We start from the raw sequence: 24,105 nt of genomic DNA, 5'->3' as shown, positions 1-24,105 counted from the left end.
TTTTTTCAAGTACCTGCTATGCGTAAGCCACTACTCAAGGCACTTTCACTTTCCTTTAGTGCCTAATAGGGCATTTGAGAACTTGTCCCACATCATTCCTCCCTTCTACATCCAGAACAGAACCGAGAGGTTGGAGATTTAGTCTTTCCTCCTCATAGAATTGATGGCAAGCCTGCTAGAGCGCATAGTATGCCCCCTTCTTGCAACACCTTGTAATACATTTTTGCAAAAAGTTTTAAACTCGATCTAAGCTGTTTAGTACATTCTTTAGCTTCTTTATATTTATCGAAAATATTGGAATCTTAGGAATATTCACATCTCTCCAGTTCCCCGCATATTTTCCTTGTAACCACTCCCACCAAAATCAAATGTCTATGGAAAAGAATCATTAGGTTGGCCTTTGAATATGAAGTTGCTTCTATATTCTGTTTTTTTTTTTTGTGGAACTGCCCTTTTTTTAGAGTTTTATCAATCTAGCTCTGTTTCACAGGCAGTCATCTAATTAGGGCAATTTGTGTGTTTCTCCAGGAGATTTCTTACCTATTCTCTGCCTTCCTCTTTCCCTCTATGGATTAAACTCTTTGTTTTTTTAATTTTTTTATTATAGTTGATTTACAATGTTCTGTCAATTTCTGCTGTACAGCAAAGCAATCCAGAAATATATACATATGTTCTTTTTCTCATATTATCCTCTATCATGTTCCATCACGAGTAATTGGATACAGTTCCCTGTGCTATACAGCAGGATCTCATTGCTTATCCACTCCAAATGCAGTAGTTTGCATCTACTAACTCCAAACTCCCAGTCCATCCCACTCCCTCTGACTCCCCCTTGGCAACCACAAGTCTGTTCTCCATGTCCATGAGTTTGTTTCTTTTCTGTAGATAGGTTCATTTGTGCCATATATTAGAGTCCAGATATAAGTGATATCATATGGTTTTTTTCTTTCTCTTTCTGACTTCACTTAGTATGAGACTTTCTAGTTCTATCCATGTTGCTGCAAATGGAATTATTTTGTTCTTTTTTATGGCTCAGTAGTATTTCATTGTGTATATACATCACATCTTCTTAATCTGTTCATCTGTCAATGGACATTTAGGTTGTTTTCAATTCTTGGCTGTTGAGAATATTGCTGCAGTGAACATTGTGGTGAATGTATCCTTTTTAATAAGAGTTTTGTCCAGATATATGCCCAACAGTGGGACTGTTGGATCATATGGTAGCTCTATATTTAGTTTTCTGAGGTACCTCCGTACTGTTTTCCATAGTGGTTTTACCAATTAACATTCCCACCCACAGTGTAGGAGGGTTCCCTTTTCTCCATGCCCTCTCCTGCATCTGTTATTTGTAGACTTATTAATGATAGCCATTCTGACTGGTGTGAGGTGGTACGTCATAGTAGTTTTTGATTTGCATTTCTCTAGTAATTAGTGATGTTGAGCATTATTTCATGCGCCTATTGGTCATCTGTATGTCATCTTTGGAGAAATGTTTATTCAAGTCTTCTGCCCATTTTTCAATTGGGTTGTTTGTTTTTTGCTGTTGAGTTGTATGAATTTTTTGTATATTTTAGAGATTATCCCTTTGTCAGTTGCACTGTTTGCAACTACTATTTTCCCATTCTGTAGATTGTCTTTTTTTTTTTTTTTTAAATAATGGTTTCATTTGCTGTGCAAAAGCTTGTAAGCTTCATTAGGTGCCACTGGTTTTTTTTGTTTGTTTTTTGTTTTTTGTTTGTCTTTATTTCTATTGCCTTGGGAGACTGACAGAAGAAAAGATTTGTACGGTCGATGTCAGAGAATGTTTTGCCTATGTTCTCTTCCAGGAGTTTCATGGTGTTTTGTCATATATTTAAGTCTTTAAGCCATTTTGATTTTATCTTTCTGCATGGTGTGAGGGTGTGTTCTAGTTTCATTGATTTACATGCAGTTGTCTAGTTTTCCCAGCACCACTTGCTGAATAGACTGGCTTTCCCACGTTTTATATTCTTGCCTCCTTTGTCTAATATTAATTGACCATAGGTATCTGGGTTTATTTCTGGGTTCTCTATTTTGTTCCATTGGTGTGCATGTCTGTTTTTGTACCAGTACCACAATGTCTTGATTATGTAGCTTTGTGATATTATCTGAATTTTTTTTTTTTTTTTTTTTTCCTCAGGATTGCTTTGGCAGTTCTGGGCCTTTATGGTTCCATATAAACTTTTGGATTGTTTGTTTTAGCTCTGTGAAAAATGTCATGGGTAATTTGACAGGAATTGCATTAAATCTGTAGATTGCTGTGGGTATTGTGGCTATTTTAACAATATTAATTATTCTAATCCAGGAGTGTGGAATATATTTCCATTGCTTTGAATCCTTTTTAAGGCCTACCTTTCCTGAATCCTCCACCAACTACTTATTGTTACATATTCTCTTACTATCTTAAAATGACTCTCTAAAGATACCATCATTCTTGTCTTCAACGCCTAGGCAGTGGCTAAATAATGTCTTATTCATAAGACAGTATATTATGAAGGAGGTCATTCCAGTGTGATTTTGGGGAAAACTGCCCCCTACCTGCAGTCTTTTGAATGACAAAGACTTCCTTTAAAAATCTGTAATTCCAAATAATTTGTGTCGATAACCCCCCCACACCTCTGCTAAGTCAAAGAGGTAGAGCTTAACTCTCTTCACCTTCCTTAAGTATAGGCTGTGCTTGGAAAACTTGCTTCCAGAGAGTAGCATATAGAAAGGAAAGGGATGCTGCTGTGTTGCACTGGGAACTATGTATACTCACTTGTGATGGAGCATGGTAATGTGAAAAAATAGAATGTGTACATGTATGTGTAACTGAGCCACCATGCTGTACAGTAGCAAAAAAATTGTATTGGAGAAATAACAATTAAAAATAAATAAATAAATAAATAAATAAAGGAAAGGAAAGGGAAAACTAGCTTTACAGTGCAAAAACTTGGCAAACATAACCTTTGCCATGTGATAAATTTAACATCAACAGTGGTAAGTCAGTTTGATAGCATGGGCCCTCAATAAGATGCCATGAGACCAGCACTTCATATCTGTTGTTTTCCTCCAAACAGCACATAAAACCATCCAACCACAAGAAAAACATTGGACAAACCCAAATTGAGAGATATTCTACAAAAAAAATCTAACTGGTATTCCTTAAAACTGTCAAGGTCATCAAAAACAAGAAAAGTCTGAAAACTTTTCATAGACCAGAGGAAATTAAGGAGCCATAAAACTAAATGTAATGTATCCTTGGTTAGAAAAAGGACATTAAGAAAATCTTAATAGAATATTGAGTTAATAATAATGTATAATATTGAGTTAATAATGATAGATTTTATAATTTTGACCAGTGATAATATAAGATGTTAAAACAGGGAAAATTGGGCTGGGGGTAAATGAGAAATCTGTACTATCTTTGCAACTTTTCTGTAAAACTGAAACTACGCTAAAATGAAAATTCTACTTTAAACTCATTTGAGTTTGGAAGATAGTCAACTAGGGCAGAAGAAAAACATGGAAGGAAGTTAACCTTTATTGAATACTGTTATTTACTAGCTGCTTCACTGAATGTTCATCCATCCTATCTCCTTTAAACCCATGGTAAGAATCTTATATATAGCTGGAAATTGAGGCTGAGAATATAGGAAACATCTCAAGGTTTTATAACTACTCAATATGTAGCAAAATTGTGAATAAAAGTTAAAGGGTGGGAGTGGATACCCACAAAAAAATATAACCACAAAAAGTTAAAAGAAGGGAAACAGAAGGGAAAGATCAGGCCCCATGGCTCTCAGTGCTTTAGTGAAAAATAGGCATGTTTTCCGGTCTGATACTTCCAAGAGAATAATAATTTTTGGCAACATGACTTGTAGCTGTTAAGGTTGACATCTATGACAGTGAATGTTAAATATATTTGAGACCATTTCCTGTTTTCTCTGGAATTCTATACAGCTATGTAATAGTTTCACTTCCTGGGTTTTATTGATAAAAACTGTTTTTGTGGATTCAAGTTAAACTAATGTTTTCTTTTCCTTTCTTGTCTTTTTAGGGCTGCACCCATGGCATATAGAGGTTTTCAGGCTAGGGGTCAAATCAGAGCTACAGGTGCCAGACACAGCAATATCAGATCCAAGCCACATCTGCGACCTACACTACAGTTCACGGCAATGCCAGATCCTTAACCCACTGAGCAAGGCCAGGGATGGAACCTGCGTCCTCATGGATCCTAGGCAGATTCATTTCCTATGAGCCATGACAGGAACTTCCTGAAGTGTTTTTATAAGTTCGTATGACAAGGCTCAAATACTCTGAACTTTTTTTTAACATTGGGGTAACATAAGTGAAGATCTAGGCATAACACTGGATAAATGAACTTTTGACATGTACCGCTGACTGGCCCATATAATTTACATACACACAGGGCAAGGAGAGGGTATGTTTCTTTGACTTTTTATTCTATGTAGTTTTTTTCTCTGACCCGCCAGTTGTTATGGGGACAAGACCTTTGCTTAACTAGCTTCTCCCCCCTCTCTGGCTCTTAACCTTTTATACCATCACCTGACTAGTAGGCATTTTATTCAAAGATATAACTTGATCAATGTAAACAAATGTCACTACTTAGGTCCACAGGATACAGATGTTCTCTGTTAAAGTAAGGTATGTATTTATAGTCAGAAAATGTCTGTTCATCCTTTGTGGTTGATATTTTGTTTCACCATAAATTATTTTTTTTCAGTGTCAGACCATCAGAGGTCATAAACTTAGGTATGAAATACAAGGAAAGGAATGTTTATAGGAAAAAAATGCACCACCTTTACAATAGTGAAGCTATACAAAAATCACTCAGTAAGTAAGCACTGTTGACATATTATTATCATGTTTGTAGTTTATAGATTGATATGAATACAGCAAATAGCTACTGTATGTGCCAGGAATATTGGTATTCCTTAATAAGCCTGAAAGTAAGGTCTTGTGATCTCCACTTAACAGAGGAAGAAAGTGAGACTCAGAAATATTAAGTGACTTGTCCAAGGCTTCACAGTACAGAAGAGGCAGAAGTATAAGGTCTAAGCCAGAACTATGTGGCAAGTTCCCACTACTGTTCCCCAAACAGTTGACACAGAATGTTAATTCTCTCCCATAAGTGTTTAAAAGATAAAAATAAAATTAAAACTATTTTTATTCTCAGAACTCCCAAAGCCACACAGAACAACATATATGTTTAGTTTTGGCTGACCAGAAACAGAATTACAAAAAACGTAATTGAAACAAAAGAGTCATTATCATATTGAAGTGTATTATTTTGAAGAGTAGTGAGAATCACCCTTGAAGCCCTATCACATAATGAGAATATTTCACGCACTACAAATCTTTTTTGAACTTGGCTCCAAGGGGCAGCTGGACTTTCATAATGCAGATATGCTCATTTCTGTTGACATTTGCTGTCAAAAGGTACATTATTATTTGTTAATATTCAGTGTACATTTATAAACTAATCTACTTTACAGGGATTTTGCCAGGATTACTTGAGATAATTTATGTGAAGCCCTTAGTGCCTGGCATGTTATAGAAACTCATTACAATTTTATTAGTAATGTTATTGCTATTAACATTGTTATTATTATAACTTGGAACACAACTGTTTTTTTTTTTCTTTTTTAGGGTGGCACTCAAAGCATATGGAGGTTCCCCGGCTAGGGGCCGAATTGGAGCTACAGCTGCTGGCCTACACCACAGCCACAGCAATGCTGGATCTGAGCCATGTTTGCCACCTACAGCACAGCTCACGGCAATGCCTGATCCTTAACCCACTGAGGGAGGCCAGGGATCAAACCTGCAACCCCATGGTTCCTGGTCAGATTTGTTTCTGCTGCTCCATGACAGGAACTCCAGAGCACAACTTTTAAAGTGAAATATACTTGAGTTGATATCCAAGTCTGCCATTTACCAGTTATGTAAATTCAGGCAAGTTCCTAAAGCATTTGGAGCCTCAACCCTCATCTCTTTGAAGGGCATCAGGATACTTCACAGGTGGTGAAGGTGTCTCCTTTGGTTTGACACAACACACTGGTTCTCAAAGTATGTTTCCCATCCTACCAGCATCAGCATCACCAGAAGTTTAGGTAAATTCTGGGGTCTCACCCCCAACCATCTAAATCTAAATCAGAAATGGGGGTAGTTCAAGTGGTTATGCTTTAACAAGTGCTGCAGGTGATTCTGATGCCTGGTACAGTTGGAGAACCATGGGCATAGCACCCAACTTGTCTTTAAGCAGGTACTGATAACATAACAAGGTTTACTTTTTCTAGATTCTGAGCCACTGTGATGATAAAAGCAGTTTTTGCCTTTGCAGAGCTAACAATCAAACATAAAATCACATCTTGTATTGTGTTTCTATAAACTTTTATTCCATAATCCATCTATCCCATGAAGCAAAAAGAAAACTTTTCACTCTGTCCAAGACTTTGCTTGTACAGGCATAATTAAAAAGAGTTTCCCTTCCCATCATCTCATTGTGTGCATCATAGATATAATAATACAGCTCTGGTTTACATTTTAGCAAAATGAAAATGTACCTGTGAATTCAAAATATTAGGTATGTTGTTAAATTAAATGCTAGGAAATATATTCCATCTCACAAAGCATTCAGTTTTCTTGCAGATAAAAGAGAAGCTGGAGTTTTTCCCAAACTGCAGAATATTCATTTTCAAGAGAAAATAGCAAAAGAATACAAAATGAAAAATAAATGAATGGGGAGCCTTGAATTTCTTTTGGTCCCTTTGAATAAAAGGAACATGGATTTATCTTGAACAGCTGTGTTTATAGGGTTTGCTGATCACTGCAGCTGTACCAGCTGAGTAACAGGAAGGTTATATTTTTAAAAAAGTTAACTTAGAAATGCACTAGCTCCTTCTGAAGAATTAATGATATTGTACTTTTTTCCCATCCTTCCCTAAAACCTGCTGACCTGAAGATGCTTTTCGGTCATTAAACATTGGAACCTTGAAAGAGTTGCCTGAAGTGAATAAACCAGCTTTTCTTCTAGACCCTGAGAAATACTTCAGGGAAGACCTGGAGGAGGAATGTCCCCAAATTCCAGAGCTTCCACCACTTTCTGAAAGTAAGTCCTCATCCATGATATACCACTTCTCTCCTTTCTCCTTGTGAAACTCAACCGATTAAAAAAAAAATGATGTAGAAAAGCATGAAAGTAACACGTGTTCGCCTTGTAGGTTGCAGTGAAATGAAGTGTGGTTTGAGTGTTAAGATTTATAGCTCAGCTGTTGATCTGTGCTCTCAGAAAGGAGAGCCAACAGGCGGAAATACATAAATGGAACATTTTTATTTTGTCACTTTTCTGAATTCAGAGTGCTATGGATATATAGTATGTGTCTGCTACGAATGAGAACCTCTTCCTCTCAATAATCATTTTTTTAAAAGTATAGTTGACTTACAGTGTTGTGCCAATTTCTGCTGTACAGCAAAGTGACCCAGTCATACATCTATAAATCCTCTCAATAATCTTAATTTTCAAATCTGGTACCGGAGAAAGGGACATCCTAAGGCTGTTTCAGAACAGAGTCTCTGACAATCTAGTTTTGTTCTTTTCATGGGAAATACTCTAAATAGCAGCTACTTAAAGTCTATTGTCTTAGAGACTTCCAGCTGCAATGCTAGGCTAATATGATGAGAGGACAAGAAAGCTTAACTTAGGAAATAGCAACGAGTGATCTATGAAGTTTCAGAAACAACATGTGCAAAAGAATGCTATGTTTTCTGGGCTGGTATAGGCTTCCGAGTTTCCAAGAATTTGAAATTTCAGTACAAAAATCCTACCCTCAAAGAGAGGCCTGATGGGGTTTGCAAATAGCACAACCTGCTGCTCAGCAAGGCACTCAGAAAGCATCTGGACACTGCAGGGAACTCATTTAAAATAATTAATGAAAAGAGAAGTTTTCAACTTATAATGGTCAAAAGATCAGAACTGCACTCCAGCCATATGAAATCTGTGATTTCTAAACTTTCCACATCCTCTGAGATGGGAGTTCAGCATCATCCTTGAGAAATAATAGCCCTTGGATGGGGGAGGCGTTTCTTTACGTCTACACTTGAGGAAGTTTCAGCCTCTTGTTTCTGCTTGTTTTCCTATAGTAAGGGATGACAGCTGATCAACCTTTTTTTCTTTCTTTTTATATTCCACTGGTAAGCAAGGTACAGCTGTCATTCTTTCACTGCCATATTTCCAGTCTAATTATCAGCTTCCTTTGCTTTTTCTCAGTTTTTCTTTTCTAACTCTATAATCATTTATTTGCCCTCAGGAGGTTCATCTGAGGTTTCTGCTAGTGTCTTTTAAAAACATGAATCCATAAGCGTTAAGGCTCTAAATAACCTGTAGTGCATCCTACAGGGCTTTCAGGCTATTGCTTTGTCCCCCGGATGATTCATCTTCAAGAATAAATGTGGGGAGAACTTATCTTGTCCTGCTGAGTCACAGACAGAGGAGAATCTGGGGAACAGACCATAAGCAGAGATCCAGGGAGCCAGAACAAAGTGTAAAGACGGCCCAGGCACAGAACATGCCATCAGGAGAAAACCAAGATGGAACAGAGTCAGACTCAGAATTGACGCAGGAGAAATAGGCAAGAGAGAGAACACAGAAGCTAGAGAGAAGGCAAGTGGAGAGGGCAGTCAACACCTCTTCTCATCCCTGGAGCTCTTGCTTTTGTGAGGGGCCTTGCACATTCAGAAGCAGGAGAGTTCTCCATTTGCCGCTAAATTCTCCCCAGGGCAGGGAGGATGTGTGTGGGGAAAGATGGAGGTGAATGACTCACCGGAAATACCAAACAAACAAACAAACAAACAAAAAACAAACAAACAAAAAAACAGAACAACTTCTAATACATTTTCAAAGAGAACATTTTTTTCTCTTAATATAAGATTTTCCTGTAATTTCCACACCATTTTTTTTTTTTTGTCTTTTCTGGGGCCACACCGGCGGCATATGAAGGTTCCCAGGCTAGGGGTCTAATCGGAGCTACAGCTGCCGGCCTACACCACAGCCACAGCAATGTGGGGTCCGAGCCAGGTCTGCAACCTATGCCACAACTCACGGCAAAGCCGGATCCTTAACCCACTGAGCAAGGTCCGGCATGGAACCCGCAACCTCATGGTTCCTAGATGGATTCGTTAACCACTGAGCCATGACGGGAACTCCTCCACACCATTTTAAAAAGATGTTTTCTCTCTTTTGCTTTTTTATTTTCTCCTTCTGCTTTTCTTCCTTTGCTCCCTTTTAAATATTTCCACTCACCTGCCTTCTCTGCAAGTGAAAATATTTCCTTTTTTTAAACAAGTTTCACCAACTTGAGCAAGAGGCAGATGTAAAGTCTGAAGACAACAGAACACATGACATTGAAGATGAACCCTGGGGAAGAAGGCAGATTAACTCTCACACCGGGTCATTAGAAGGAGTTCAGAACAGAAGCCACATCTGAGCTGGGACTTGGAATGCATAGGAGTTCAAAGGGTGAGGGAGGAGAAAAGGGAAGTCAAGATCAAGGAAATGTAGGGAAATACATATGGGGACTAAGTGGGGCAGAGGTCCAAAAGATTCCAAGTCGGCTGCAATGAGAGCTTGGAATGGGTTGAGTTTGAGGTACTGGTGTGCTATTGAGAAACAAAGGTCTGGAGGATGGGAGAGGATTGTAACATGTTCTGCATAATAACAGAGTCTTCAACTAGCTGATACTGAAATTGTGTTTGCTCGTGTATGTATTTAGCCTTCCTGGTAAATATTGAGTGCCTTCTCTGTGCTAGCCCTTGTGCTGGATGCCAGGGGCATAGAGCTGACAGGTAGAGGGACAGCCTTCAAAGTTCTTGGAGACTAGTTGGGGAAATAGATAAGGAAACAAATAATGATGTTTTACAATCAGATCTCTAATAGAGATAAGCCTTGGATACTGTGGGACCACATGAAGATTCATAGATGACCTTTCAAAGAAACCAGATGATGCCTGGGCTACATATTAAAAGTTCAATTGATATTAGTCAAATAAGAAAAAAGGGGAATGATATTTCTGGTAGAGGAGCAGCATATGCAAGTGGAAGATGGTGTGAATAAGTTGGATGGTGTGCAAAGGGAGCCACCTGTAGGTCTAAATGGCTGGGTTCTAGAATGGATATGTTGAGGATTAAGGCTAGAGAGATAAATGGGGCCAGATCATGGAGTTCCTGGCATACAGTTCTAAGGACTGTGGTATTTATTTTTACCATAAATGAGGAGCCATTGGAATGTTCTAGTCAAGTATTCTGAATTATCCCATTTTATCTCTTCTATTAAATTCTTCTGTTCTTATAGCTGTTTGTGTTATCCTTTGAGAGATACTCCAGAGGTTACAATATTCTCTCCTGTGTTCTTTATTTCTTCTTGGGGGTACGAGGCTTCCATCTGAAATTATTTTCCTTCATCCCTAAGTTCTTGCACTATTTTTTATAATATTGGTTTGCTGGTGAGTAATTTTCTCAGCTTTTATGTATCTGGAAAATGCAATTTATTTCATTTTGACATCAGAAGGACATTTTTACTGGCTTTACAACTCCAGGTGGCAAGTTTTTTTTTTTTTTTTCCCCTCTTTAAAGATAACATCCCATTGCTTCCTTGCTCCCATAGTTCCTGTTTAAAATTCCGCTCTTAATATTATTGCTGTTTCTCTGAATGCAATATCTTTTTTTTTTCCTGGGTTCTTTAAAGGTTTTCCTCTTTATCTTTGGTTTTTAGCCATTTTATCATGATGGATATAAGTACACTTTTCTCTATATTTATCTTGTTTGAGGTTGATAGGAACTCCTGGATGCCTCTTTCTTCAATTTTGGATAATTCTCAGCTTTTATCTTTATAAGCATTGTTTCTTTCCAGTTAACACTCTCCAATCCTTCTGGGACTGCGATTACCTGTATGTTAGACTTTCATTATATCACAGCGTTTCCTATGTTCTTCATCATCTTTCCATTTCATTTTCCTCTCTGGGTTCATTTTGGATACTGTATGTTGACTTGCCTTGTATTCACTAATCCTGTCTTTTGCCAGTCTCTTTCAAACCCATGTAGTCAGTTCCCTTCTTCAGATTTCATATGTGTATATTGTTTTCATTTCTAAAATGGCATTTGAATTTCATTTATGTATATATTCTAATTGTCAGTTGAAATTCCTTATGTTTTCATCCATTTTGTCCAAAATTTCTGTTTTCTTTAACATATTTATAATAATAATTTTAAAGTCCTAGCCTGCTGACATCAATATCTGGATGATCCTTGGATCTGCTTCTAACGTCTATCTTTTCCTCTCTATTATTGGTCATATTTTCTGTTTTCCTTGCAAATCCTATAATTTCTACAGAAGTTATGATAAAAGATCTGTAGATAATGAAGTTACTGTTATTTTCTCCCAGAGATAATGCACCCTTTCCTTAGTTGGACAGAGAGCATGAAGGGTGGATCATGTTAATCCAATTAGGAATTGAGCTTAATCAGTACTAGTTTACAGCTTTAGTAAGACTTTGTTTATTTTTAATTTCAAATGCTTGTTTTAGCCCTCTCCTCTTAGTAGGATATTGTCTCCTAAGTACTGCAGGACCACAGGAAACCTGAATCTGCCTCTCCAGTCCAAACCACAGCCTCCTGCACCACACAGAGTATGTCCTCTGGGGAGTACTGGCCATAGTTATACAATTTCTCTAGATTCCAATACATCACACAAACCCACATAGTCATCAAAGGTTCTTCTGATTGTCCTTTTCCTCAAAAAATTCTGTGTATGGCAAGACAGTTTCTTAGCAATGCCTAGACATGATTAATCCCCAAAGGGAAGAAAGATTTGGCAATCTCAGATCATCTAAGAAGGGTTCTACTATCTCATGAATTTTAATTTGATAATCTTTGTTTCCACAGCCCTTTGATGGCTTTAAGAATGTTATTTCTGTAATTTTACCTTTTTTTTTTCTATCTGGTGAAAGAAGGATGACCTGTCACTATTTGTTAAATATCCAGCAGCAAAATTCCTGTTGAAGTGTTTGAAAGTAACATGACCAGATTTGCCTTTTAGAAGGTTTTCTGGAAACTGTGTAGTGGATGCATTATAATGGGGCTAGACTGAAAGCAGTGTATGTGTTATAGTAGTGGGAAGCTGTTGTATGCCATCAGTTACATGATTTTGAATTATTACTTTGCCTTTTACTAGTTATTTATATCTGAATAAGTTATATAAACTACAAAGTCTCAGGTTTCTTGTCTGTAAAATGGGACTGATGATACCTACTTCTTAGAGTTGTGGGTTCATTTTAGCACAAAGACTAGCACATAATAAGCATTCATAAATGGTAACTATTATTATTTTTAAGATGAGGAAACCTGAGAAAGGAAGTAACTAATTTGAGAAGTGTTACGAAGATAGAATTGAAAAGATTGTGTGTCCTGTTGAAATGTTGAGACATGTATGACCATCGGGTTTCTAGCCTAGGTAACTATGTCAAAAAAGGCGATTACTGAGAAAGGAAATATACAAAGAAAAGATGATTTAGACTTAGTTTTAGAATATGTTGAGATGGAGGTAACTGTGGGACGTCTACCAAGAAAAGCTAGTGCTTTTCCAAGAAACTGACTATATATAGAAGGGAGGAAACACAAAGAACAGTACTAGTCAGTACTAGTCAAGAACAACTCCAGTCACCTACACCTGCAGTCAGGGTGTGTTTAGAATTAATTTTATTCTTAGGTTTATTTTTTTTTCTGGTTTTAGATATAATATATGCACATTATAGAACAGGGGCTGGTAAGAAGTTAGGAGAATTTGAAAGAACACAGGAGTAGCAGATCTAAAGAGCAGCCACTACTCCTAGACCTGAGAGAACAGGAAGGATGTCCACCCACACCAGGGTTGAGGCCCAGACTTTGTGGGAGGGGGCTTATTCATGTGGCAGAGTTGCAGGTGGAACTTGCAGAAATCTGCTTTCAAGGGGTGCTGGTGAAGCCATCCACAGGGAGGTGGGAATCTCAGAACTCACTGCAAAGCCATCAGGGGAGTACAGGGGACGCTGTTCACAGGGAGGCATCCCACTGGTGGCTCTCTGCCTGCCTGCGGGTGGGGGTAAGTGTTACAGAAAGTCAGTCACTGGATGGTGCCAGACAGGAGGTACTCTGCTGCTGCAAAGCCACCTGAGAGAGTGACAAGGGAAGCTTCTGGCTCTGGAGAAGCCATACTTGCGTCACAGGAGTCTGGAGCCGGAGAAGGCACTGGAGGAGCTTGCTTCCAGTGAAGTATTGCTGTAGGTGTCTAGTGCTGAAGGAACTGCCCCACAGGAGCCTGGCTTGAAAGAATCTGCTCGAGGGAGAAATCCATTTCTCCTCCTGTGTCCCTCTAGTGCCCTCTAGCGACAGAGCTCAACATCATACCTGCAGACAAAGGAGAACTATTTACAAGGCTCCAATCCATTGTCAGGCTGCAAGCAGTGAAGAGTGGATTTGGAGCTGAGGGGCAATACATTGATCATTGGCACAGGACCATCTTCCCTAGCTATTCAGGCTTTTTTCCCACTCCTGGTCCCTTCTATTATTTTGTAAACTTTGAAATCACAGTCATTATTCCTACTAAGTTTTAAGGTGTTATTGGTTATGGTTGTCTTTTGGAGAACTTCTATTTTTAGAAGGAATGAAACTTGGAAGACTCAAAGCAATAAAGGTATAGTAAGGGCAAGATTTCAAGCATAAGCCTGGCTTCAAGTCAAGACCCTACCACTTGCTACGTATATGACCTTGAGCATATGCCTTAGTTTCTTTTTTTCTTTTATTTTTATTGTCTTTTTAGGGCCACACCGGTGGCATATAGAAGTTCCCAGGCTAGGAGCTGAATCAGAGCTGCAGCTGCCAGCCTACCCCACAGCCATAGTGATGCCAGATCTGAGCTGCATCTACGACCTACACCACAGTTTGTGGTAACGCTGGATCCTCAACCCGCCAAGTGAGGCCAGGGATTGAACCTCTATCCTCAAGGATCCTACTGGGGATCCTAACCTGCTCAGCCACAATGGCAACTTCTGTGCCTTAGTTTCTTCAACTAAAAATGGGCATCATATTAGTTACATCCTCATCATGTTGTGATCATTAAGTGCAATAACCCATGTGAAGTCCTTAGTACAGAGTTTGTCACCTAATAAGAGTTTCATAGATTTTTTTATTAATGATATTTTTATTATTATTCCACTAAATAGCTCTATGATATAGGAATTATTATTGCCACTATTTTCCATATAAAGAGTCTCTGGCATAGACTCTGTGGCCTAGAAAAATAGTTTAAATAACTTGTCTAGTCTCTCACCACTAGTAAAAGGTGGATGATAGATGAGAAATATCTGTGTTAATATTTTTAGATGCAGCCTCCCTTGTTCAAATGGTGTTGAAATCATATTCCCTAAGCAACCTATTCTTATGCTGATTTCTAAAACCAGCTATTTCACTATAATATTACTTATTTTTATCACTTTTATTTAAAATTGTTCATCTCCTTTTTCTAGGAGGCTACAGAATTTAAAATTTGTTATTATAGATGAGCACTTAAAAAATCTCAATTACCAATATATTTCCCCCTCCACACTATTATTACAAAGTATACCTTCAGTCTTTGCACTGCATTTTCCACACATTCCTGCGATCTCCATAATTACAGGGTGCACAGAAGGTTATTTGGCAACTGCATGATGAGAGGCATTTTGCCAGACTTAAATTTCATCGTTCTAAACTATCTCTTTGGAACTCAGGAGAGTTTTCAAATACTTCATAACCCCCAGGTGACTTTTGAGTCTTACCTACTGGGTTTTTAATGTCCTTTTGTATTTTCTTTCTTTCCCTTTCAAGTTGAAACATCTTTCGCACTCTCTCTTTAGCTTCCAAGTTGTTCCCTGTAGGTTCTCAAACAGCTCGAAACCTCTTTCTGATATGCTTTATTAAAAAATTGGAAACTACTTAGAAATGGCTCTGGGTCAGGTTTTGCCAATAAATTCCCCAGAAGTCATTCAAATTATATCTATAAAATCTTTAAAACTTCCAGTGTAGTGAAAATGCTGTATTAGTGATACCTCAGGTGAATTGTTTTGTTGTTGTTGTTATTGTTCTGTCAAAGACAAAATGCATAGGACAATGAAAGAGATGGTTTTATTCAAGATATTGCAACAGGGAGAATATTCACTAAAGAGGAACATCTAATAAAAAGGAAAGGGGGCTTGATCTGTTTTAGAGGTAGGTTAATGAATCCGCCAGTTTTTCTAGATTTGTGCGGTAGGTGGAGAGGTACTTATCTCAGAATGAGAGCAGTGTGGTCCTTTGCTCTTATCTGCTTCTGGAACACAAGAGGGTGGGGGCATTTCTTAACTGTCTCTGTGTTCTAGGAGTACAGGGTTCAGGTGAGGGTCAACATTGTCAGCCCCTTCACCTTTGTTCAAGATGAATGAATACTGTTCATTGCTGAACAACCCATAGGTGATCATAAATGTCCTGGGTGGGATGAAACACTTTCTAAGAAGTGTCTCAGGGATTCTTGTTGGCCTTGCTCCTGCAAAACCAGGTGAGCCAGATGTTTGGAGGGGGTGGCAAAGGTCAGTTGTGTTGGAGTCCTAGAGGTCTGGAGAGCAACAAACAGTTGCAAGACACCATAGAGTCTGGATAAAGATTTGGGCTGTCTGGTTTTAGTTCTTAGTTTTAGATAGGTGTGAGAAGAACTGAAAAAAGTTGGTTGGGTGGATTGTAGTCAGATATTGAAGAAAATTGGAAGAACTGGAAGTTTGGTAAGAGTTGACAATTTGTGCAAAGTAACAGTCCCTAATCTACTTTGGGGTAGGTACCGAAACTGGTATTTCCAAAGAAGGGGAGGATGTCAGTTAAAACTCTGCCAGATGAGAAAGAGCTTTCATTATCTCTAAAGACCTGCAATTTACAAAGAGGGCAAAATAGTTTAAAAATGGTGAGATCGGCCAGAAGGATGTGCTAGAGACAGTGCTGGTTCTTCACTGATATACAAACTTACTTTATATAGTTCTTAAGCTATAGCTAAGAAGTATACACACAGGATTTTACAACACCTACCTGATATATCTTGATATATCTTTGCTTTAAAATATAATCTTAAATTTAGTACCAGTAAAGAAAATGAATTGGGTAGTATGGAATCTTCTTACTTGAACAAATCATTTAATACAAGAAGAACACATTTATAGATATATTCATTTTAAGTAAGAAAAGAGAAATTTCTACACATGATTCATTCTAGGAAATTTTTGATAGGTAAAGATCCAGATTGAGCACAAAACTCCGAAACATATTGGAAGTAAAAATCCTTCCTATTATTTTATATCGTTGTTTATGTAATAGCACCATATCATTTTGAAAGTCACACCCATGCCCACCAAATTTGAGTCCTATAAAACAGAAGTCATTAACATGTCATTAATATTTTTTAAAAGGTTCAACATATGTCGCATACCATGTATTATCAGGGAAATGCAAAATAAAAGAAAAATGAGATATCACTACCCACCCATTAGAATGGCCAAAATTCTGGGAGTTCCTGTCGTGGCGCAGTGGTTAACGAATCTGACTAGGAACCATGAGGTGGCAGGTTCGATCCCTGGCCTTGCTGAGTGGGTTAACGATCCGATCTGGTGTTGCCGTGAGCTGTGGTGTAGGTCGCAGACGCGGCTCGGATCCCCCGTTGCTGTGGTTCTGGCATAGGCTGGCAGCTACAGCTCGGATTAGACCCCTAGCCTGGGAACCTCCCATATGCCGCGGGAGCAGCCCAAGAAATGGCAAAAAGACAAAAAAAAAAAAAAAAAAAAAAAAAAAAAGAATGGTCAAAATTCAGAACACTGACAATATCAAATGCTGATGAGGATGTGGAGCAACAGGAACTTTCATTCATTGCTGGTAGAATGAAAAATTGTACAGCCACTTTGGAAAACAGTTTGTCAGTTTCTTACAAACCTAAACATATTCTTACAATACAATCCAGTGATCGTGCCCCTTGGCATTTGCCCAAAGGAGTTGAAAACTTATTTCCATACAAAAGACTGCACATAGTTCCCATTGTGGCTCAGCGGAAATGAATCTGACCTAGTACCCATGAGGATGCAAGTTTAATCCCTAGCCTTGCCTGGTGGGTTGGGGATCCAGCATTGCCATGAGCTGTGGTATAGGTCACAGACATGACTTGGATCCTGAATTGCTGTTGCTGTCGCTGTGGCTATGGCATAGGCCCACAGCTATAGCTCTGATTCCCACCTAGCCTGGAAACTTCCATATGTCCCAGGTGCAGCCCTAAAAAGCAAAAAAAAAAAAAGGGGGGGGGCTGCACACGGATATTCAAAGCAGCCTTATCCATAATCACCAAAACTTGGAAGCAACCAAGGTGACTTCGTGAGATTTGCTGCTTTTGTTCATCTGATGTATATCTAGTTGCCAATCAGGAGCAAGGGAGGGATCAAATGACAAAAGATTAACTTTGCTTTATTAAAATCACTGAATCACTTCATTTTAGTGTAAATGTTTGAATAGCTTCATGACATTCCATCTTTCATTTTCATTGCTTTTAAACACCTTTTGGTTATCATTATGACAAACCTTGTTGGGCAGCCTACTATAAAATAAAGTGATGAATATATGATGTCATATTTCCCGAAGTAGGAAATAGAGAATGTAAATAGTAACCTGTAACACCTGGTGTTAATTTTCAAGCATAGTCATTGTGGTAAGTGGATGGCTATAGAGATAAATGACATGGAGAACCACCCTTCTATTACCAGAATAGAGCCCCTCAAGTCTCTGGAATGCAGTAAATCCAAACTGTGAGGAGTGAGCCTGCCCCTTTACCAGCCTGGAGATATCTTCATTCATTTGTTCATTTATTCAGTGAATACATTTTTTGAGCATCTTCTATATACCAGATACAATACTGGGTGCTAAGAGTATATGGGATAAAAAGGCAGACAAGACCTTTGCTCTCATCGGATTTATCACCTATGGGTATGAGACAATTCATGACAAAATATAGGAAGAGAAGTTTGGATAGTGCTATTGATAAAAGGTATGAAGAAAATAAAGCAGAATAATGTCATGGGAATGACTAGAAGGAGCATCGGTGAAGGTCTCGTTGTTGAGCTAAATCCCAAAAGATAAGAGGAAGCAGTTCCACAAACACCTTGAGGGCAGAAGATTCCAAGGACAGGGAACAGAAGTGTAAAGCTTCTGAGGTGGGAATAAGGTTGGCACATTTCAGAGACAAAAAGTAATTCATTGTCACTGGAGTAGAGTGAGAAGGGCAAGGGAGAGCTTGGAGGGAGTTAGGGATGAGGTCATAAGGGCCCATGTAGCCTGGGCAAGAAATACAGGTTTATTTTAAGTGTGAAGGCAGCCTTTAGAAGGTTTAAAGAAGGGATGTGAACAATAAATCCATATACATTGACTGTTACTAACCCTTCTGGGTGAACTACTTACTAAGATTCTAAGTAAGTTGTTGGACCCATAAGCAAGAAGTTTGAGACTTGAGGTCCTACATAACACTTATGTGGGACTTCAAGGTGCTAATTTAAGATTAACTGTATATTTGAATAAGCATAAATTTTCTTTACAAGGAGTATCCCACAGACTTCAGTCACAAACCACAGGAACCTTGACAAACCAGTCTATTTGTCTCCATAAGAGCACTTCACCCTTCACATTGTTCTATGTTAAACAGTGCACTTGATGGCAAGTGTACCAGTCAGGGTTCAGGGAAGCAGAGCCAGCAGGACCATACATTGATATTGATGACAAGGAATTGCCTTGTGGGACTGTGAGGGCTGGCTGAGCAAGTCTGAAATGAATAGGGCTGAGTTAGAAAAAAATGATCAGTGGAAGACTGGGCACAGACTATAGCTGCTTTGTCCACATGCAGTAAGGAAAGGAAGAGGGTGGGACTCCAGGGCACAGGCAGAAGCCTCTGTCCAGTGTTGGAATTTCTCTTCTCTCTTAGGAAAGCCTCAGTCCTGCTTTTAACGTCTTCCAACTGATGAAGTCTGGCTCACCCAAATTATCCAGGATTATCTCCCTTACTTAAAATCCATTGATTAGGGGATTTAATTACATCTGTAAAATTTTTTCAATGCAACACCTAGATTAATGTTTGATTGAATAACTGGGGTAGCTTTAAAGAGCCTTTCCAAGTTACTACATCAAGAAAACAAGTCATCATGGCAGAGTTAAAGACATTCCTTTATCATCTTACACAGGTTAAGTAAATGGTTAATGATTTTTTACATGTATCAAAATTCAAAGTAAACTCACTCATATCAGCAAATGAAAACATTATGCATTAATCCAGCAGATGTTGTTACTCTGAAAAGTGAAAGGAATTGATCACTATTGTTAATTTAGGTGTTAGGTTAATGGCATCACGTTCGCCCCATAAAGGAGACTGCCAACGAAGCTGGTATAGGTCAGGTTTATAAGCTTTATCTACAAAGACCCTTGTGAGTATTAGGAGACACTGGGTGTTGGTGTTCTAGGTGAAGAGAGGAAGCCAGGTTGTGAACAAGAATAATTTTTTAAAAGAGATCTGAGAAGAAAAGGACTCAGCTTTACAAAGCTCCAGTAATTTGTTGAGATTTACTTTTTTCATTCTACATAGCCACTTTTATGAAAAATTTTATATTTGTAATTTTATATTCACTTTCTTAAAGAAATCTCCAAAAATTATAAGCCTGAGTTCCAGGAAACAGGTATCCACCCTTGCATAGAATTTCAATAATTTGTTTTTTACTTAAAGATAAAAAAGCCACAGAATTCCCTGGTGGCTCAGTGGGTTAAGGATCCAGTGTTGTCATTACTGTGGCTCACGTCACTGCTGTGGTGTGACTTTGTTCCCTGGCCTGGAAACTTCCATATGCTGTGGATGTAGCCAAAAAAAAAAAAAATTATTCTAGGTGGTTCACCACTTTCAAGAACTTACAAAGGCCTGTTGATTAGTTATTGGTTTATTTATACTGAAACCCAGTCAATTATGAAAATTCCTTATCTAGTTGGGAGACAAATCTCAGGAAAACAGCTAGAATTTATTTCAGGTAACATTTTGGCTTTCACAGTAGACCTCAGGAAAGCTTGAATGTCTTGTGATTCTGAGTTGCTTATCTGTAGTCAAAGAGGACAGGATCAACCACTAACTGTGGAAATCCATACTGTCTGGTACTGATGATGTCAGGCCAGTGGAAAGCATTTTCTTTCCTTTTTTTAAAATTAAAATTTATATATTTTAGTTTTTAGATTTTTAAACTTTTCTTTTTTTGGCTGCCCTGCGGCATATGTAGTTCCCAAGCCAGGAATCAGATCTCTGATCCACAGTTACAACCTATACTGCAACTGCAGCTACTCCAGATCCTTTAACCCACTGTACCGGGCCTGGATCAAACCAGCATCCTGGCACTGCAGAGATGCAGCTGATATGCCACCAATCCCGTTGTGACACTCCAGAAACTCCAAATATATTTTAAATATTTTACATAAGATTTTGAGGAAGTCCTTTCAGATACCAGTGTTTGAGTATTTTGTGTTTTGTGGTATTTTCTACCTCTTCAACTGGTAGTGATGAGAAGACAAGGACAGTATACTCTTTATATATCTTTCTTCCCTAAATTCCCTCCTAAACCTTCGTAGACACTGCATTTGTTTAGAGAATATCTCATTGCTTTGGGGGACATATTTTGGAGATATGAATTTGTGGTATACCTTATAATTTCTTTTCAATTAAGATTATTTTGACTAAATATGAAATCACACTGTATTCTCTTTTTAAATTGAAAAACATAAATCTAGAAAATGTTTATGCCATTTATGCCATTTAGGCATAAACACTTAGATATTAATAAATTATCTGCCTCAAGCATGCCAATCAAATACATTGTAGAAGTAATTCTCTGCTTTTGGTCAAAGCAAGTGTTTTCATTTGAAGCTTTCCTTATGAGGTAAGCCCAGGTTTCATTTTTGTCTCACTAGAAAACAAAATACATTGAGAGTTCCCATCATGGCTCAGTGGTTAATGAACTCAATTAGCACCCATGAGGACTCAGGTTTGATCCCTGGCCTTGATCAGTGGGTTAAGGATCCAGCATTGCTGTGAGCTGTGGTTTAGGTCGAAGATGTGGTTTGGATCCCGTGTTGCTCTGGCTGTGGCATAAGCTGGAGGCTACAGCTCCCATTCAACCCCTAGCCTGGAAACCTCCATATGCCACGAGTGTAGCCCTAAAAAAGACAAAAGACAAATTAATTAATTAATTAATTAATTAATAAAAACAGCAAAATATATTCTTTTTTTCTTTCGTTTTGTTGTTGTTGTTGTTGTTATAGGAACTCAGTTCCCAGACCAGGAATTGAACTCTGGCCACAGTGATCATAGAGCCAAATCCTAACCACTGGGCCACCAGGGATATTAATATTTTGGAGGGAAGTCTCCAAAATATATTCTTATATGACAAAAGGCATATATTAACACTGGTCAAATATTAGAATATATTAAAAAACTAGTCAGTGAGAAGTCTCCCTTTCTTTCTTGATGCTAATCTGTTCCCATTATCTCCCATTTCTGGCAACAACCCTATAGGTTTCTGTGAATCCTTTGAGAGTTTCTACATGCATTTATACTTTTATTTAGATCCTTGCTTCCTTTTGATTTTGATTTGCCTGGTATACTCTTCTAATCCTTTTATTTCAAATTTTTGGAATCATTTTCTTGTAGATGTGTGTCAGGTTTTTGCTTTTAATCGAACTGAAAGGTTATTTTTTTAAAATTATGAAATTGAGCACACTTAAAATTAGGTGTTTGGGTTTTGTAGTCCTCATACTCTGTTATGGTATTTATTTTTTACATATATTTTCAAAGTTTTCACTGGACCTATAATCTTTTTCTTTGTTTTTATTTGAGCAAGGGAGATTATATGTTTTTTTCTGGTGGTAACTTTACACTTACAAGTTCATGTAATTCTTCTAGCCCTTTGTTTTTCTAGGACAGCAGTGGCTCGATCCATGCTAACTGATGATGAGAATTTTTCTTCATTCCCCTCCCCCTCTTCCACTACATAATTTTATTCAATAGCATTTTTCTTTGTGCTTTTGTTAAATTTGCTTGTACTGCTATCACTTGACTTAACTGGTTTAAAACTTTCGTCTCTCGGCTGTTAGTGATTTAACATGAATGAAACTTCTTTGTTACTCTCTCAATTTTTGCTAATTATATCATTTCTACATTGTCAGCTGTGTGGCATTTGCCTTCTAATTTGTCACCCATTTGTTCTTTTTAACTTTTACTTTGTTTTTCTCACTCATGTACGCTGTTTCCCAATGTGTTACCCTGCACTCTTTTCTCCTGTGTGATGATTTTCCCCAGCTGACGTTTCATCACTTCCTCTTGTGTCTTCGTTTCTTCCCTGAGTCCTTTAACTTTTGCTATGTTATCTTCCTTCAGAGAGACAGGGGGTTTTTCAAGTTTTAAAATTTGATTTGCAACAAAATACTTGGCAACAATATTTATATGTCCAATGGCAGCATTTTTCTGGTGGTGATCCACATATTGATTAGTTTTGCTGCTCTTTTTAAAAAAATTATTGACGTATAGTTAATTAACAATGTTGTGTTAGTTTCAGGTATACAGCAAATGAATCATACATATATACATATCTGTCTGTCTATCTACCTACCTATCTATCTATCTGTCTATACTTTTTGCCCCTTTGGTCATGAATGTTATACAAGAACAAACAGGAAAATGAGGGGAAATAACTCTGCAAACAAATTCAACGTTCAGTAAAGCCCCCAAACAGAAGTAAGCTGTTGCCTACAAAACAAGAAGGGCAGCTAAAGTGTTACACACACACACACACACACACACACTTTTTCAAATTGTTTTCCATTATAGGTTATTACAAGTTACTGAGTATAGTGCCCTGTCTATGCAGTGTCATTGTTGTTTAACTTTTTTACGTATAGTAATGTATATATGTCAATCCTAAATTCCTAATTTATTTTCCCCACACCATCCCCTTTGCTAACCATAAGTTTGTTTTCTATGTCTGAGAGTCTTAGTTCTGTTTTGTAAATAAGTTCATTTGTATCATTTTTAGATTTCACATATAAGTGACACCATATTTGTCTTTGTCTGACTTATTTCACTTGATATGATAATCTCTATGTCGATCTATGTTGCTGCAAATGGCATTATTTTATTTTCTTTATCCATTCATCTGTCAATGGACATTAAGGTTGCTTCCATGTCTTGGCTATTGTAAGAGTGTTGCTATGAACAATGGGATACATGTATCTTCAAATTAGAATTTCTCCAGATCTGTGCCCAGGAATGGTGTTGCTGGATTATATGGTAACTCTAGTTTTAGTTTTCTTTTTTTGTTTTTGTTTTTTCCCACTATACAGCAAGGGGATTAAGTTGTCCTTACATGCATACATTTTTTTCCCCACCCTTTGTTCTGTTGCAATATGAGTATCTAGACATAGTTCTCAATGCTACTCAGCAGGATCTCCTTGTAAATATATTCTAATTTGTGTCTGATTACCCCTAGCTCCTGATCCCTCCCACTCCCTCCCTCTCCCATCGGGCAGCCACAAGTCTATTCTCCAAGTCCATGATTTTCTTTTCTGAGGAGATGTTCATTTGTGCTAGATATTAGATTCCAGTTATAAGTGATATCATATGGTATTTGTCTTTGTCTTTCTGACTCATTTCACTCAGGATGAGATTCTCTAGTTCCATCCATGTTGCTGCAAATGGCATTATGTCATTCTTTTTTTATGGCTGAGTAGTATTCCATTGTGTATATATACCACTTCTTCATAATCCAATCATCTGTTGATGGACATTTGGGTTGTTTCCATGTCCTGGCTATTGTGAATAGTGCTGCAATGAACATGCGGGTGCATGTGTCTCTTTTGAGTAGAGTTTTGTCCAGATAGATGCCCAAGAGTGGGATTGAGGGGTCATATGGAAGTTCTATGTATAGGTTTCTAAGGTATCTCCAAACT

The 24,105-nt window shown here is 37.9% G+C and overlaps 1 protein-coding gene across 4 annotated transcripts in view; it reads left to right on the top strand.

The window, feature by feature from the left end:
* WDR49 (WD repeat domain 49) overlaps window positions 1-24,105 on the top strand; it is a 144,577-nt gene that overhangs the window by 117,167 nt on the left and 3,305 nt on the right. For all 4 annotated transcript variants that reach the window (XM_021069761.1, XM_021069760.1, XM_021069759.1 and 1 more), the window contains 2 exons: window positions 4,745-4,854; window positions 6,983-7,129. In XM_021069761.1, coding sequence (XP_020925420.1) covers window positions 4,745-4,854; window positions 6,983-7,129 — 257 coding nt within the window. The remainder of the gene's footprint in view (window positions 1-4,744; window positions 4,855-6,982; window positions 7,130-24,105) is intronic.

The sequence above is a fragment of the Sus scrofa genome, chromosome 13 (assembly GCF_000003025.6).
Source record: "Sus scrofa isolate TJ Tabasco breed Duroc chromosome 13, Sscrofa11.1, whole genome shotgun sequence".
In the NCBI taxonomy this organism is placed as follows: Eukaryota; Metazoa; Chordata; class Mammalia; order Artiodactyla; family Suidae; genus Sus; species Sus scrofa.
The sequence above is the reverse complement of the archived record's forward strand: the minus strand, read 5'-3'. Positions and strand labels throughout refer to the sequence as shown.